The sequence below is a fragment of the Carassius auratus genome, chromosome 38 (genome assembly GCF_003368295.1).
Source record: "Carassius auratus strain Wakin chromosome 38, ASM336829v1, whole genome shotgun sequence".
In the NCBI taxonomy this organism is placed as follows: domain Eukaryota; kingdom Metazoa; phylum Chordata; class Actinopteri; order Cypriniformes; family Cyprinidae; genus Carassius; species Carassius auratus.
In genome coordinates this window covers 21,179,318-21,195,490 of record NC_039280.1, presented here as the reverse complement: position 1 = coordinate 21,195,490, position 16,173 = coordinate 21,179,318, and the positions used below count along the sequence as shown (strand labels likewise).

Here is a 16,173-nt window from a genome sequence, read left to right as displayed (position 1 = left end):
AAAAATATATACACATCACAAAATCCCTAAATCCCTTTTAGACACCCTTTAATGTGTCATGACAGCTCGTTATGACCACATTTCTGTTTAAACAGCTGCACGGAGCACATTTTTTGGCGTTATTTTAATGGCAAATGTGGAGAGTTCATTATTATTATACGAGAGGAAGACAGCACGAATCTCTAAGCTAAAGTATATTTAAACTTATAACCCTAAACCTAACGGTCAACTAATGAGAATTAGTTGACATGTAGTTGCAAAGTTGGTAGAAAGCCTAAAGTGGACTATCAAAAAGTTTAAATAAATTGTCATGAAAACTATCACAGCTATGGTTTAAACGATCATACTTCAACAACGCATCATAGCAGAAAACAACTATATCATTAGAAAATAAGTGTGCAAGTTAAATGCTTGTATACAACTTTGTATAAAAGTTCAGATTATTATATCTGAAAGTAAATAAGCATATTAGTCCATTTAGACTGTGCCATGAAAATCCCAATACTTACCAAATTATACAGTTCATTGCTTCCTACATCCAGTTCTTCAAGTTTATGAAGTTGAGATAGAGACCTGATTGAAAAATAAAAATAAATAGAGATCAATTTGCTTTTGCCTTAGGCACACCACACACACACCACACACACACACACGCACACACACACACACACACACAGTGTTGTGAGGTGTACACTTACTCTGGCAGATAAGTCAGCAAGTTCTCTCTGAGTTCCAGTGATACCAAGTTAAAGAGGCTAGATAGAAGACAGGAACAATGCACAATCTTAAGTATATGCATAAATGTAAATCATTAGACATTTGAGCAGTGGATTATTTTGTCCTGATGCGTTTTCTGAATTTCATTTGCATTATAGGACCACTATACATATTGTCATTATGTTATCGATATTTTAAGAGTAACATTTACAACACAAAGCTTCCTCCAAGTCCACATAAAGACCATTAAAGGATATCAAGATAAAAACACAGTAATAACGTCTCAACCATAAACACACATTGGACTAAGACTTGAAAGGTTTTCGAAATGTCTCTTATACTCACAAAAGCCTGTATTTAATAAAAAATACAGTAATATTGTTATTATAATATTATAATGTGAAATAACTATTTTCTATTTGAATATTGTAAACCGTAATTGATGAAAGCTGGATTTTCAGTATAATGAAAATGTGTCACATGATCCTTCAGAAATCATTCTAATATGCTGATTTTTTGAATATCATCAAATGTTGAAAACAGTTGTACTGACTAATATTTTTCTGGAAACTAATATACGCTACCGTTCAAAAGTTAAGAGTCAGAAGCAAACTCCTCACAGAAATGTCTCCTCGTTTACTGTGACACTGAGATAAGGTTCCTCTGTGTGCTGACAGTGAAGGGGAAGATCCTGAGATAGCGATCCCCATCTTCCAGAGCATGCTCACTGCTCTGAGCCTCACTGACATTCACGTTTACTTACTCCAGGGCTTCTAGGGACTTTCTGCTATTTAAAACCTGATATGGTTTTAAAAACAATAAATACACCAAATTATGTAACAGGAGGACAAGAGTTCCTCATTCAAATGGAACAGAAGCCAGTAATTCAGAGACAAAACCACTCACATTACTAAAAAACTACTTTCAGCAATCAAGGGACTCATTTCTCAGCAGACGGATTCAAAACAAGGTTAAGATGTGTGCGAAGCGACGAGTGGCTATCTGACCCCTCCAGCTTGATTTCAAGGACTATCTGTCACTATAACTCCACGAGAATGTAATCAACCCAGAGAAGGGACAAGAGTTCAACATGCTTTCCAACGTCTGGAGCTCAAGGCTACAGAGACAGCTAAAGTCACACAGACATTAATCAGGTTTGTCTCCTGAAATGAAAACGGGGAGAAATAAAAGAGGATTATTGTTCCAGGCTGTATTTCAATCCCACAAACTAAAGCCTTTGAATACTGCAGTAATAACTGTCTGGGGAAACAGTGTCAGTGCTGCACATTAATGTTATTGTTTGTTAATATGCATGTGCATGACTGAGCTGACTATAGAATATGTTTACTGAGAGGAAGCCAATGAGAAAAAAACGTCAGCTAAAAAGATCACAGGGTCTCAGCTCAAATATACCTGTGCTACTGATGACTGCTTTTGTGCTGCAGGGTCACAAATGCTTTTAACACAATTTGAAAAAGTGGAATACATTTTCTGAAATTAGACTAAAAGTTTAAAAAGTTCTGTTATCATATCAGCAATAGTCAGTAAGTCATGGGATAATTATCAGATGCTGATACGTGTCTTACAATACAGAGAAGGAAGACGCCACATCTAGGATGGATCAAGCAAACGAAGTCAGTTCATCTCAAAGACTGAATGTCTACAACAAATTGCACGAGATCATCTGAGAATGTCATCATAGATCAAACCCTCTTAATATCCTACAAATATCCCTGTAAACATTGCAAACAAAGAGCCAGATTATCTGGTCTAATAAAAGAGAGTACATAAAAAAACTAACTGGACGGCAGCTGAAAGATGCACACCACTTACTTTCCAATGTTTTCTGGAAGTGCTTGTAAAGAAATGTCATTGATGGAAAGGCATGTTAAACTCCGTAAATCCGGAAAACTATCTGGCAATCTGAAACAAAACAAAACAAAAGTCAGTTCACACAGGGAATGTCAGGAAAGAATAAAGTACCTCTGCTGGACAGGTGAAAGAACAGAGCATGCTCACGCCAGCAAAACATGATCACGCACTACAAGGGGTGTAACGGTACGTGTATTCGTACCGGACCGTTTCGGTACAGGGTTTTCGGTACGGTACACGTGTGCACCAAATGACCGAATGCAATATTGTGTGTGTGGAACATAGGTACATTTTCATGTTTCCACGAAAGGCGGAAGTCTCCGCGTTCAGCGCAAATCCCGCCCTGCAGCTGATTCAAAAGTTTTAAAAGCCATCTCACTAGTGTGATCATCACTAAAGCTAGGAAAAAAAGCGATTGTAATTCAAATGCAGCTCCCGTCGGCATTTAAACAGACCTTTGCTCTTAATTCCTAATAAACGAAATCTGAGCAGGTCTAAAAACTGAAAGTGTTGATGCTGCAACTTTATACTTTGGAAAAGTTATATATTTTTTTAAATCTGAGCAGGCCTACAAGCTGGGATTGGTAATGCTGCACTGTAAACAGTTATTTATTTATATTTTTTATTATATTTTATCATGTGATACTGGTTTGAGACTGAGAGTATTTTATTTAGTGGAGAACTTTGCAGCAGTATGTTATTTCTTATTATATTTTTATTTTATATATATTTTATTAAAAAGTGTAAACAAATTCTTAAAAAAAAAAAGTTTATAGTAATAAACAACCTGCAGTTTAATGTTTGCATTTCTTTCCCTTACTGTACCGAAAATGAACTGAACCCTGACTTTAAAACTGAGGTACGTACCGAACCATGATTTTTGCGTACCGTTACACCCCTACTCACTACTGTATAAAATATGAACAAAACAAATATAGTTGCTAACAAGAAAGTTCTGCCAGTAAACTAAAACCAAACCATGTGGTGGTTTGTTACAAAATAACCAGAGAATACAGAAGCAGTCAAGCATTATAACATCCAGCAAACTGGGGGAACAAATTGGCAAACTGGGTCAAAGTGGATCCAGTGCTAATGCATAACGCATGACCTGTCGAGCACAACACAGCTATTAGGATACTGTCAATAAACCGCACAGATGCCGTCAACGCATTTGTGGTGTAATAGACATGCAATTAAGACTCCAATGCACACACCACAAGAAGCACACAGAAAAATGACTGTGGATCTGTATTACCAACCTGATGAAGTGTTGGAGGAGCTACTCTACAACAGCAGTCAAAAACAGATCAGTACTCACAAGCTTTTCTTTAAAAAAGTCGTAAACTTCACTACAAGCTACTAAAAAATTTTAGCTAAGCACAGATGCAGTGTCTTATTGATTCAATAAGAATTATACTAGGAACTAGGGTCACACTTTATGTTAAGGTCCAATTCTCTCTATTAACAAAGCAGTAACTAGGACTTTTTCCTCAATAAACTCCTAATGTGGTGCTTATTAATAGTTAGTGCGGCAGTTGTTAAATTTAGGCATTAGATCGGATTAGGGATGTAGAATATGATCGTGCAGAATATGCGCACTAATATACAGCCAATATGTTAGTAATAGGCATGCTAATAAGCAACTAATTAATAGTGAGAACTGGTTTCTATACTAAAGTGTTATATATATATATATATATATATATATTCAATTAGGGTTACAACAGCAAAACTAAACAAAACTGTACTCTAATTAACATAACATAAAATCTTGTAGCATTTTTATAGATATTTTACTTACTATAGTTTTCCAGCATTTTTATTAATGAACAGACACCACACATTGAGCTTCGTAAAAGATGTCAGCGATCATACAGGATCAGAATATCACACAGAAGCTGAAGTGCACAATTACCTTGTCAAAGGATTTCCACTAAAATCTGCTACTTGGAGGGTTTTACAATATGAAATGCTTTCAGGGAGCTCCATTATGTCTGTGAGAAAAAGAGGAAACAAATTTAATCCACTTACAGCAATAAAACCCTTGCTATATTCAAAACAATGGCCTTCTACCAAAACCTAGAGAGCTGCCCGTCGGCAGCATTTAAGGAATTACTGGTAAACTTCTAACATGCTTTAAAGAAGAAAAAAAAAAAAAGCCTTCCTTTAAGCAGGCATCCTTTACTGAAACATGCCAGATGGCATTCAATCACTACTTCTAATTACCTTTCGGTAAGCCCCAACCCCCTTAGTTACTGTCGCTAGCTCAGAGTTGCTAACTGTTTTACAATGACAGCTGTCCCAAGATGTTTTTGATTCATTTTGGACACAGAAGGACCACTTCTTGTTGAGGGACATTCAACTGGGACTTAAATATGCCATGGAGGGATCTATGAAAGACTTGACAATTAATTGTGGGACTAATTTCGCAATGCACAATGCAAGCAGGAGAATCCTTGTGTTACGGTCATGATAACAGATGACAACATCTTCAGGATCTTCACTGTTCATGTACCGCAGGGTACGATTCAATTCATTTAATTAATAATAATTCCTTACATTTATATAGCGCTTTTCTAGACACTCAAAGCGCTTACATAGTCAGGGGTAGGGCTGCACGATGTGACGTTTAAGCATCGATATCGCGATGTACGAATCCACGATAGTCACATCGCAGGATGTGCGATGTAGGCTGTCGTAGTTGATCCGTTATTCATTAACTGTATGGGCCAGAGAGCGCGCGAACGCGCAGCCGGCAACACACTAGATGCGTGGCGCAAGCGTCTCCTTCCGTTTTTAATTCGGCTCCCATGTTAACAGATTAGAGCTTGCAGACTGCCTGCGTGAGACGCGCGTCTCAGGTGCGCTCTGAAAACACGTGCATGTTAAAAATAGAACCAACACCTATTTTTCACGTGACACGCAAGCGTGCTGGAAGCGTTTCCAGGCAAAATATAATAGGAAAATATGTTTATATGTCATTATGTACACAGATTCATATTAATTCATAACACTTAGATGTTTGAAAGTCTATAGGTTGACATATATCCAGATATAAATGTAATTAAAAAAATTAATTAATAATTATCGATTTTCAAATATTGCACCTGTCACCGGCCTGAGAGAAAGATTGCGCGCGCGAGAGAGAGAGAGCGCCCAGGTTCGAACAACACAAGCGCTGTCTTGCTCTCTCTCCCTCACGCATATTAATCAATTGACACGATGGTGTCGATGTTTAAATCATTTAAAATGAGAATGTAAGTGTGCTCACCCCATTTTTGTTTGTAAGAAAAAAAATTATTTAATATCGCAATATCGCAGAAAAATAAAATAATCGCAATGTATTTTTTTCCCAATATCGTGCAGCCCTAGTCAGGGGGTATATCCTCATCCACCACCAGTGTGCAGCATCCACCTGGATGATGCGACGGCAGCCATAGTGTGCCAGAACGCCCAGCACACACCAGCTTACTGGTGGAGAGGAGACCGAGATATGGGGATTGTTAGGAGGCCATGATGGTCGGAGGCCAATGGGTGAATTTTGGGATTTTTAATGACCACAGAGAGTCAGGACCTCGGTTTAATGTCTCATCCGAAGGACGTTGCTTGTTGACAGTATAGTGTCCCCATCACTACACTGGGGTGCTAGGACCCACACAGACAACAGGGTGAGCATCCCCTGCTGGCCTCTCTAACACCTCTTCCAGCAGCAATGTAGTTTTCCCAGGAGGTCTCCCATCCAGGTACTGACCGGGCTCAGCCCTGCTTAGCTTCAGTGGGAAACCTGTCTTGGGCTCCAGGGTGATATGGCTGCCGGCCGACATTCATCCAGTTTAATATGGAGAGGACCTACACTGAACATGACGTGAGAACAGTTCACCATTTATGTTTGTACGTTAGCATTGACTCTCAAACTTTAACGTTAGCTAGTTTTAGCCAAAGATACTCTCAGGATACATCGTTTTACAATTTTTTGTAGCATAAACCTCATCAAACCCATGAAAGCTTTATGGCGCTAAACCTAAAGATTTCAAACCGATACTCAACTGCTAATGGCTCATCTGCATTCAAGGGAAGGGGCTTACTGATTGGTCACAATAACATCTCCTATCTGACAGTGCTATGCAGTTTTATACTCGTAGAGCAGGGTGTTGTAAGCTTCATGTTAATGTAAAACTCTGCTGGAACCAGCTGTGAGTTGCGTATCCTTCCAGTGAGGAGAGCTATACAGCGTGACGGTATATTCACCCACTTTTTAAGAGGCCTTGGTTCCAGGTAATTTTTCCCATAGGGACTTTTAAAAAAAGGCAATGTCATTTATAGTTGTCTAACACAGTCTGAGAGCATAGGGAAATTTGCATTGCTTCACTTGAGTGGTCAGGTATAGCGAGTGTCTGTTTCCTGAACATTTCTGGTTAATGTAATTTTTCCACCAGGAATTCCACTATTAAACAGGATTCATTAAAAAATTAGTTAAATTAATGGTGGCTGTTGGTTTTAACAAAAGCATAAACCACTGATTAATAACCTCGTGGCTCACCGTAGATTAGTCTTAGTTAAGTTAATGTTCTAAATCAATTTCTCCATAGGACATTGGTCTCAAACTCAATTCCTGGAGGGCCACAGCATTTAACTCTAAATCACAGCTGGATTAGCTGGATCGGGTGTGCTTGATTAGGGTTGGAGCTAAACTGTGCAGAGCTGTGGCCCTCCAAGAATTGAGTTTGAGACCAATGCCCTGTGGAGAGCATTTGTGGCTGCGAACAGAGCCGTAAATCTTTAAGGGTCCATTTCAGATACACAGCAAGGTAGCTTCTGGGGTTTGGAACAATGCCAGTATTTCAATCATTTATGTGTCCGCCATAAAAATGGGGCTATGCGTAAGAGAGATCAGAGTTCAACTACAATACAATGTCAATTTAGAAGTGAGGACCTTCCACAGCAAGACGGTGTGTAAACGCACAAAGAGCACAAACCATTCTTAAAAAGGGACAGTTATATTACATACATTAAACTACATTTAGCAGATGCTTTTATCCAAAGCGACTTACAAATGAGGACAATGGAAGCAATAAAAAACAACAAAGGAGCACACAAGAAGGAAAATTCAAGACATTTAAATCACCCTCGTCGCTTTGCTGACCCAATATAAAAAATAAAATAAAGGAACACTAGAGTCCAAACCACAGTCAACCCCACTGACTTTAAATGTATGGACAAAAATCTTAAAATATAATCTATGCTGCACAGCAGAAGAAATAAAGTAATACAGGTTTAGAAAGACATGCAGGAGAGTAAATGGGGGAGAACTATATTTTTTTCTTGAAACAGGTCTTTAAGAAAGGTCATTTAAAATCACAAGACACCGCAAACCATGAAGTCTAGTTTTAAAACTGCCGCTTGATCAAAAATGGTAAAAATAGCTGAACGAGAACTGGATTTTGGGCGTGGAGACGCTGTGATCCAGGCTGGGAATTACTGTGGATGATGCTGAAAGGTTGTGAGTAATTGGTGAGCACAGAAACCCAGCTGCTGAAATATGCAGGGCGTATGCGAGACATGGGAGGCCAAAGTTTCTCACACACACGCACAGTAATTAAACAGTGGTCTGATAAAGCAAAGAGCTTCTTACCGTTTCGAGAGATGTCTAGCTCTACGAGCTGGTTGAAGTTAGCTATATCCCCCGGCAGCCGCTGGATCTCATTGTCACTTAGGCCAAGTTTTCTCAGCTTAGTCAAATTGAAAAATTGCTGCAACAGAGCAAGAAACACCAATTAATTGCTACTGCAGTTTGATAAATTCATGCACAATCAGAACTAGTGCTAGAAATTGTACATAAAATCACAGATATTAAATTATGATAGAAAAATATATTTTTATATTCAGGCATACCATATAAAATAATCTAAAAAAAAATGCAAGATGGAAATTTCAATATGCACTAAGTTGAAGCAGATCTTGTTTTATTCGATAGGAAAACATATTTATAGAATAAATTATTGATTGTGTAATAAAAAAAAAACATTTATGATTTAACCTCAATCAGAGTTTAATTGAGATCACAATTCATGCTTCTCTTAATTTGCATCTGTGATATTTACCTGCTGGTTATTTATCCAAAAAACACACTGCATTGTTAACAAGCTTCCACAAATAAAACCACCTAGTCAGAACATGTCTCCAAAATCAACATACATTAGCTGCCAGATGTTTAATCAGTCTTACCAACCTGGCAACCATGTGCATCTTCATATTACATTAAAGCACTGATGAGATGAAAATGCTGTCAAACCTGCAAGTATAAGTTTAGAAGTTTTGCTACAGGAAGTGTAAAACAGCCAGTCTCTTTTCTTTCACATGATTAAATCTGGGAGCAATCCCTGCATGCTGACATTCTCTCCACTTACATTTATTGAGTATAATAATTGTGATTTACCATAACCTTTATCGTGCAGCCCTGGTAGATTATGTGATCTGATAACTCGCCTAACAAGCAGATCAAGCTCATTGTGCATCTAAAGTACCATTTTAGCCATTTTGAAATGCCAACGTCTCGGATCAAAATGATTTGGTTGTATATCAGTATACCTCACTGAATTGTTCAGAGAATTAACTCCTGAACTGTTCACAAGTGTAAAGTGCTTTATATTTACATATAGGGACACTAGATTATTACATAAATATTTTGCAGTATACAAACCTTTTCTTTATTTTTTAAGTAATAAAAGGTAACAAGTTGTCATTGTTGTTAAATGATCATAACACTTTCTCAAGTATGCTTTGATGTATAATGCATATTTTGCCACTGCAGTGGGTTATTCTATGCATACAAAAATTGTGTACAGTATACACTACAGAGATAGATAAGAATAGTACATTATCATGCTATTCCAAACATAGCCTATGCAAATCAACAGGGAGTTTAGAGAGGATTATGGGTAATTCTGATGCTCTACTGACTCACATTTGAGCATTATTGATGTGTTGGTCTAGAAGCACAAGACATACAAGAAACACTCCACACAAATGGACTACAAACAGAACCACATCCAGATATTCCACAATCAATTCACACAGAAAAAGCTCAACTAGTTTATTAGGTTAGTAATTACTAATGTCCAGTGGCCTGGCAAAAGCAGCTCAGTGTATGGCTCTCTGTGATGTAATCAGCTATTCATGTCTATCTGCTTGACCTACTTGTTCAGTTCCTCCCACCTCTCACTGTCACCACGACTGACACGAGGAAAAAAGTGCATTTGAAGCAGCACATAAATCAGAGCAGTCAGACGGAGAGCAGAGCCCATAGCAAACAAACAACCTGCCTGCAGCATCTCTTCAGCACTGCTTATATTGTTCTTCCTGCATGCTCAGCAGGCTTGGCTCTGGATATAGCCCCAATGATGATTAACATAAATGACCCTGAGCACTCATGGTGGGTACAGCTTCATTGTCACTCGCTGTAAACTAAAAAAAGTTAAAAGGTCTACCATTATCATTATATCTTGCAGTCCAGTTGGAACTTACGTGGCCATTTACGTGGACACTTTTTGCTTCCATCGGAATTAATTCATTCTGATTTACGAATCCGATCATAGTGTTTACATGCAAGCCAAATAAAGTGATCAGGTTGATATGCGCGTTTATATGTCACAAGCTTCTGATCAGATTTACTCTTTTGACATGTGCACACTGCATGAATATACAGAGTTTACGGCTGCTGTTGCATACGGTTTTAAAAAGCACACGATATTTATCTACTTCTGGTCCTAATTAGACGACAACCGGCACATGAACTGTTGTGCTGCTTAACATTACTTAAAAAAAAAAAAAAAAAGGTTTAAAAGTGTCCTTTCCCGCACCCAAAACTAGTCGTCTGTTGATGAGTCTTAAACAAGGATTGGTGGGACGTGGTCCTGTTCCACTTCACATACACTGAGTGAAAAGGGAGATTTATAATGACAGGACACTTATTTATGACACTTTATTCACCAGGAACACCTCGCTCGGTGCGTCAAACGTCATTATGCTATTTCTACATCACTGTGCATGCGCAGTACCTTCCAGTTTAGGTTTTCAATATATGAAAAAGTGACAAAACTGTCTTAAGTTGCTTTCACACTTGGTTTCGCTTACCTGGTCCAAATCAGAGTTTGATTGATCTTAGAATGAAAAAAGCTTGATTGACTGATGCTCTGGATGATGAAAGTTTAGTTGTTGTACTTTCAAATCAAATCACCAAGCAAATTCACCACACTGACCAGAAGGAAGCTCCTTGGTTAGACGCTGAATTCTGTGCGAGCGGTGTTTCATACGATGCTCTTTGGTAATGTAAATGTTCTTTGCTCGTTTATGTAGCTGCTACTCAAATAACTGAGAAAATGTAAGCACAACTAATTAGTAACTTACAATGCTTCTATTACATTGTTATCATCTTAAATACAAATTCAGACATATTAAAAATATTTGACTGCTTTTAGCCTTATGTTCATGCTGGTTCACTTCCCAGAAATGAAACTTAGCAAATAAATAATTAAATAAACATGATAATATCATGTCTCAGCGATCTCACGGGCTGACCATATGACAATTGAGCATATCACCCAACACTACAATGGACCTTTTTTTGCCTGTTGAATTTTGCTGAAATATTGCTAACGTGACTGCACCTCCACTCCACTATAAATACTAAATCAAAAGCAAGCAATCTTTCAAGCAAGCAAGGGCTAATTTTGAGCTAAAGGCAAATAAGACAAATTACGATTTTGGTTGAATTTGAGGTTTTCACAAATATTAGTTTTTTAATCCCTTGTTTAGCAATCCAAATGCTCCAAATAGCAGTTAAACATTTAAAATTATCTTTATTTGTACTTTTTCTGAAAAAGAGTACCTCATCTCCACACGTTTCAAAATTCAAAACGTAAGAACCACGGTCGAGTAAAACGCAGCCTAATTTTCATTTTGGGGTGAACTAACCCTTTAAAATTACTCCCCCTCATGTTGTTCCAAACCCGTAAGACCTTCGTTCATCTTCGGAACATAAATTAAGATATTTAAGACATTAAATAAATTTAAGACATTATTTTTGATCAAATCCGAGAGCTCTCGGACCCTCCATAGACGTCAACACATCTGCAATGTTGCCAGGTCTAGAAACGTTGCAAGGAAATCGGTAAAATAGTCCACGTTACGTCAAGGGTTCAAGTGTAATATTACGAAGCTACGAGAATACTTTTTGTGCGCAAAGAAAATAAATCACTCTCTGCTCGATTGAACTGCTTTTGTAGCTTACTTGAATGCTTCTGTTTACATGTAAAATTTAAAAAAGCAAAAGCAACGAGTTTGATCACTAAGGCAATATGTGAATTTATTTTCACAGACGTCCATGAGAAACAATTACCGTTCACACAGGGCTTTAGTGTCCATACGACATCTATAGAATCCTTCTGACAGAAAAATCCACCCACCAGCAACTAAGCTGAGACTGAAGAGAAAAACTATGAAAGAAATGCTTATCCAGGCAAACTTTACAACTCTGTTGGACAGCCAGCAGAGAATGGTGTGAAACGGGCTTCAAAAACTGTGCGGCTGCTCTTTGAGTTCCATGCAAAGAAATGAATAATGCATTGCATTTCACACAGCTTTTTAAACACCATTTGCAAAATCATCTGAAGACCTTCATGGTAACTTACAGAAGAAGCCACAACAAAGAAGAGCAATTTTAGACATTACAGTGTAAAAAAAAAAAAAAAAAAATGCAAATAATTTTATATCCCTCCAATAGTATGCGCATTTAAAAATAAATTATGGTATTTAAAATAAATTGTTCCCTCAAAAACAAAAAAGGGAGAAAGTTATGTCTTACAGTAAAACAATAATTCAACTGCCCTCTGACATTTGTGTTCATGGACACAGGCATCCTCCAATAGTGAAAATAAATAAATTAGGATTTCTGAAAAAATAATGGTAACAGTTTAGAATATGTAACACCTATTAGTTGCTTATTAGCATACATATTACTAGAATATTAGCGCTAATTAAGAACATATTAATGCTTTATTCTACATCCCTAATCTTACCCTAAACCTAACAACTACCTCACTAACTATTAATAAGCAGCAAATTAAGAATTTATTGAGAGAAACGTCATAGTTAATATAGTATATTATAATATATAGTATAACACTATTCTAAAGTTGATTTTGGTAAATCCTTTTTTCTGTAAGCTTTGGTGATTTAATAATATTATGTTGATATTGTTGATATCATGATAACAAACATGATGTCATGATAGTTATAACAAACAGGCCATTATCAAAAAGAGAAGTATTGAAACGCTGCTCTTCTTGTTTTCCGTCTCTCTTCTCACTCGGGAATCAAACGTTAGGGCTGCACAGGAAGAGAAAACGGTCTAGACAATGGACACAGAAACCTCCCAAACTGCAACAGGTCTGGCACACAATAGAGCTCTTCAGATTCGGAAGTTCACACCACACTCATCTCAATACTTCCTTTACCATCTATAGTTTATAAAAGGTGACTGATGAAAGCAGCAACCTGTGAGAGTGTAATCGACCGGACACATCGTGGAGGAGGAACACTGAACCTGTTCTTCCTGTTAATGAAGATCCTCTACCCTTCAGCCAGCAAACACTAGTTTACATTAACCTTAACCCCTCGGGCAATATCTGAAGACTGACTGGATTAAAATACAGTGAGACACAAGAGGAACAATTCATATTTCTTCATTAAATATAAAGATAAAGTCATTTGAAGAAGTTTTTGTGAGACAATTTCACAAACAGCTTGAATGAATCACTGTGCGCTCTCTTTCTCTCTCAAAATGCAAATGGATTCAAATCACATTGCGTCTGAACACTGTCGACACAGGATTGTCACTTGCACTATCAAGGCAGTTTCGCATCGTCACTAAAGTTTATAAACTGCATTTTTTCTTTTTAACTCTTGCCAGTGTTTGAACCATTCAATGTTCACGCGCTCTCCTGGAGACCGTGCATTCATGCACACTTACAGCACACATAAATAATGCCAGGATCACATTACTCCATTTGCAGTTTGGATTTAAAATGAAAATAATGGATAAATGTTGTGTTTGTGGTAAGCAGCCATGGATCAGGAGCAGACTCTTGTAGGGCTGTGCAAAAAATCTAATGTGATTTTCATGCACATCTCGGCAGTAAAGGCGCCCCTGTGATTAGAAGTATATCTCCAGCACGTGCGTTCAGATCAGGGTTGCCAGGTTTTAACAACAAATCCTTCCCAGCTAGCTTCTCAAAACTAGTCCAAAACTAGCCCAATCACATTTCCAGGAGATTCCCCGATAAAAAAAAAAAATACATTGCGTCCCGGGGTTAAAATACACATTTTTTTGGCAGGGACGCAATCTGGGCTAGTTTTGGACTAGTGTTGGGAAGCAACTGGGCAGGATTTGTTTTGAAAACCTGGCAACCCTGACCTGAACGCACGTGATGGAGATATACTTCTAATCACAGGAGCGTCTTTAATGACGAGTTGCGCATAAAAATCACATTTGATTTTTGCACAGCCCTAGACTCTTGTGTGAAAACACAGCCTGGACTGCTTCTGTACCACAAATGGACTACATACACACTGCAAACAGAGTCTGTGTGAACCTCACAGCTCACACAATCAGGCTTGCGCTGTGTGTAAGCTACTGTGCAACAATCACACCATTGTGAAAACAAAAATATAAATACAGTGCATGGTCAAACATTTAGGTGAGAAAAATATTTTTTTTTTTAAATAATGTCAAAAAAAAATATGGCCTGTAAAAATCACATTATGATTTCTAATGTGATCATTAAAATATCTCAATTCTCCAAATTAGAGGTTTATCAGCACTTATTTCCAAACAAAGCATAATTTACTTAATCATCTTTATCTAAATCCACATTTACTTGCCAAGAAAAGAGAAGCATGTCTAAATACATTTTATTCATAAAACAATAGGCTTTTCTTCCCCAAATTACAATCTAACTGACAATATTAACTTACTGATGTTAATGCGGCAGTTAAACAATAATAACAAATTTATAAATGTGCTGATATTCTGGAAAAAAACCGCTCTTCATTTTCAAGGCATTCTGCTACATCAGGCTACATCACCAAGTGAAAGAGAGCACCATGCCTTTTGTTTGTTTAATAAGTGAGTGCCATCATAACTTCAGCTCACACAATTACTAGAACACAACACATCGCACTCCTAGCCATTATTTCACCTAAAAAAGGCTTAGCAAAGCTTGCTGAGAGAGCAGTGACGCAGTAAGCTGCGTCTGACTCTGGTTCCCCCACACACCACACCATCCGCTCTCCTCACAGCATTCCTCACATTTTAGGCCAAACAAGAAGTTTCCGATTCCAGGAAATCTCCAGGATAAAAGCTTTCACATATAAACGGGCAAGAAACAGGCTTTGAGATGTGCGTTTCCCCAGTCTAAACTGCACGCTTTTGACTCGGCTATGCCCCGTGGTCGCATTAGGTCTCCAATCCATCGTTTTAATATGTATTTTGTATAATGTGGTTATATGTGTTTGTATTGTGTATGTGGGTGTTTTTTTGTTCAGCGCTGTGTAAAATGACCTTGAGCTATGTAAAGGCGCTTTATAAATAAAACTACTACTACTTCCAAAGGAGAGTGAAAAGTACAACCTTTAACTAAATTCTCTCTCAGTATACACTTCTGGGAGGTTTATATTTGTTCTAGATACTTAAAAACACACTGTAGCTATGCTACAGGATCCTGGTTGCTCTCAAAACAAATGCCCTTCTTCACGGACTTCCCTGGCAAACAAACAGCAGAAGTCTGGATTCCACAAACCAAGATGTCAAGCTGCACATTTTACAGGAATTGCAACAATTCGGAGCAATCAGGTGTTTTGTTCTGGTCCAAAATATATACATACTGACTTCGATACATGATTTTGAAAAGAACATCTCCCTCTCGGTGAGGTCAAGTCATTGAGTCAGTGCAGTGAACTGGATCCAGAATAACTTCTGTGAAGTAGACAAAGTAGATCCAGCTCTGAAATTAAAGGGTTAGTTCACCCAAAAATGAACATTATGTCATTAATAACTAACCCTTATGCTGTTCCAAACATGTAAGACCTCCTTTTATCTTCGGAACACAGTTTAAGATATTTTAGTCCGAGAGCTCTCAGTCCCTCCATTGAAGCTGTGTGTACGGTATACTGTCCATGTCCAGAAAGGTAAGAAAAACATCATCAAAGTAGTCCATGTGACATCAGAGGGTCCGTTGGAATTTTTTGAAGCATCGAAAATACATTTTGGTCCAAAAATAGCAAAAACGAAGACTTTATTCAGTATTGTCTTCTCTTCCGTGTCTGTTGTGAGAGAGAGTTCAAATCAAAGCAGTCTGGATATCCAGTTCGCGAACGAATCATCCAGTTCACCAAATCGAACTGAATCATTTTAAACGGTTCGCATCTCTAATACGCATTAATCCACAAATGACTTAAGCTGTTCACTTTTTTTAATGTGGCTGACACTCCCTCTGAGTTCAAACAAACCAATATCCCGGAGTAATT

General features: G+C 37.8%; 1 protein-coding gene across 1 annotated transcript in view; it reads right to left on the bottom strand.

The window, feature by feature from the left end:
- Positions 1-16,173, bottom strand: part of lrrc1 (leucine rich repeat containing 1) — a 38,894-nt gene that overhangs the window by 19,131 nt on the left and 3,590 nt on the right. Inside the window, exons 2-6 of the mRNA XM_026224731.1 lie at positions 8,222-8,339; positions 4,505-4,583; positions 2,551-2,640; positions 699-755; positions 510-573 (exon numbers count right to left, since the gene is read on the bottom strand). Of these exons, the coding sequence (XP_026080516.1) occupies positions 510-573; positions 699-755; positions 2,551-2,640; positions 4,505-4,583; positions 8,222-8,339 (408 nt within the window). The remainder of the gene's footprint in view (positions 1-509; positions 574-698; positions 756-2,550; positions 2,641-4,504; positions 4,584-8,221; positions 8,340-16,173) is intronic.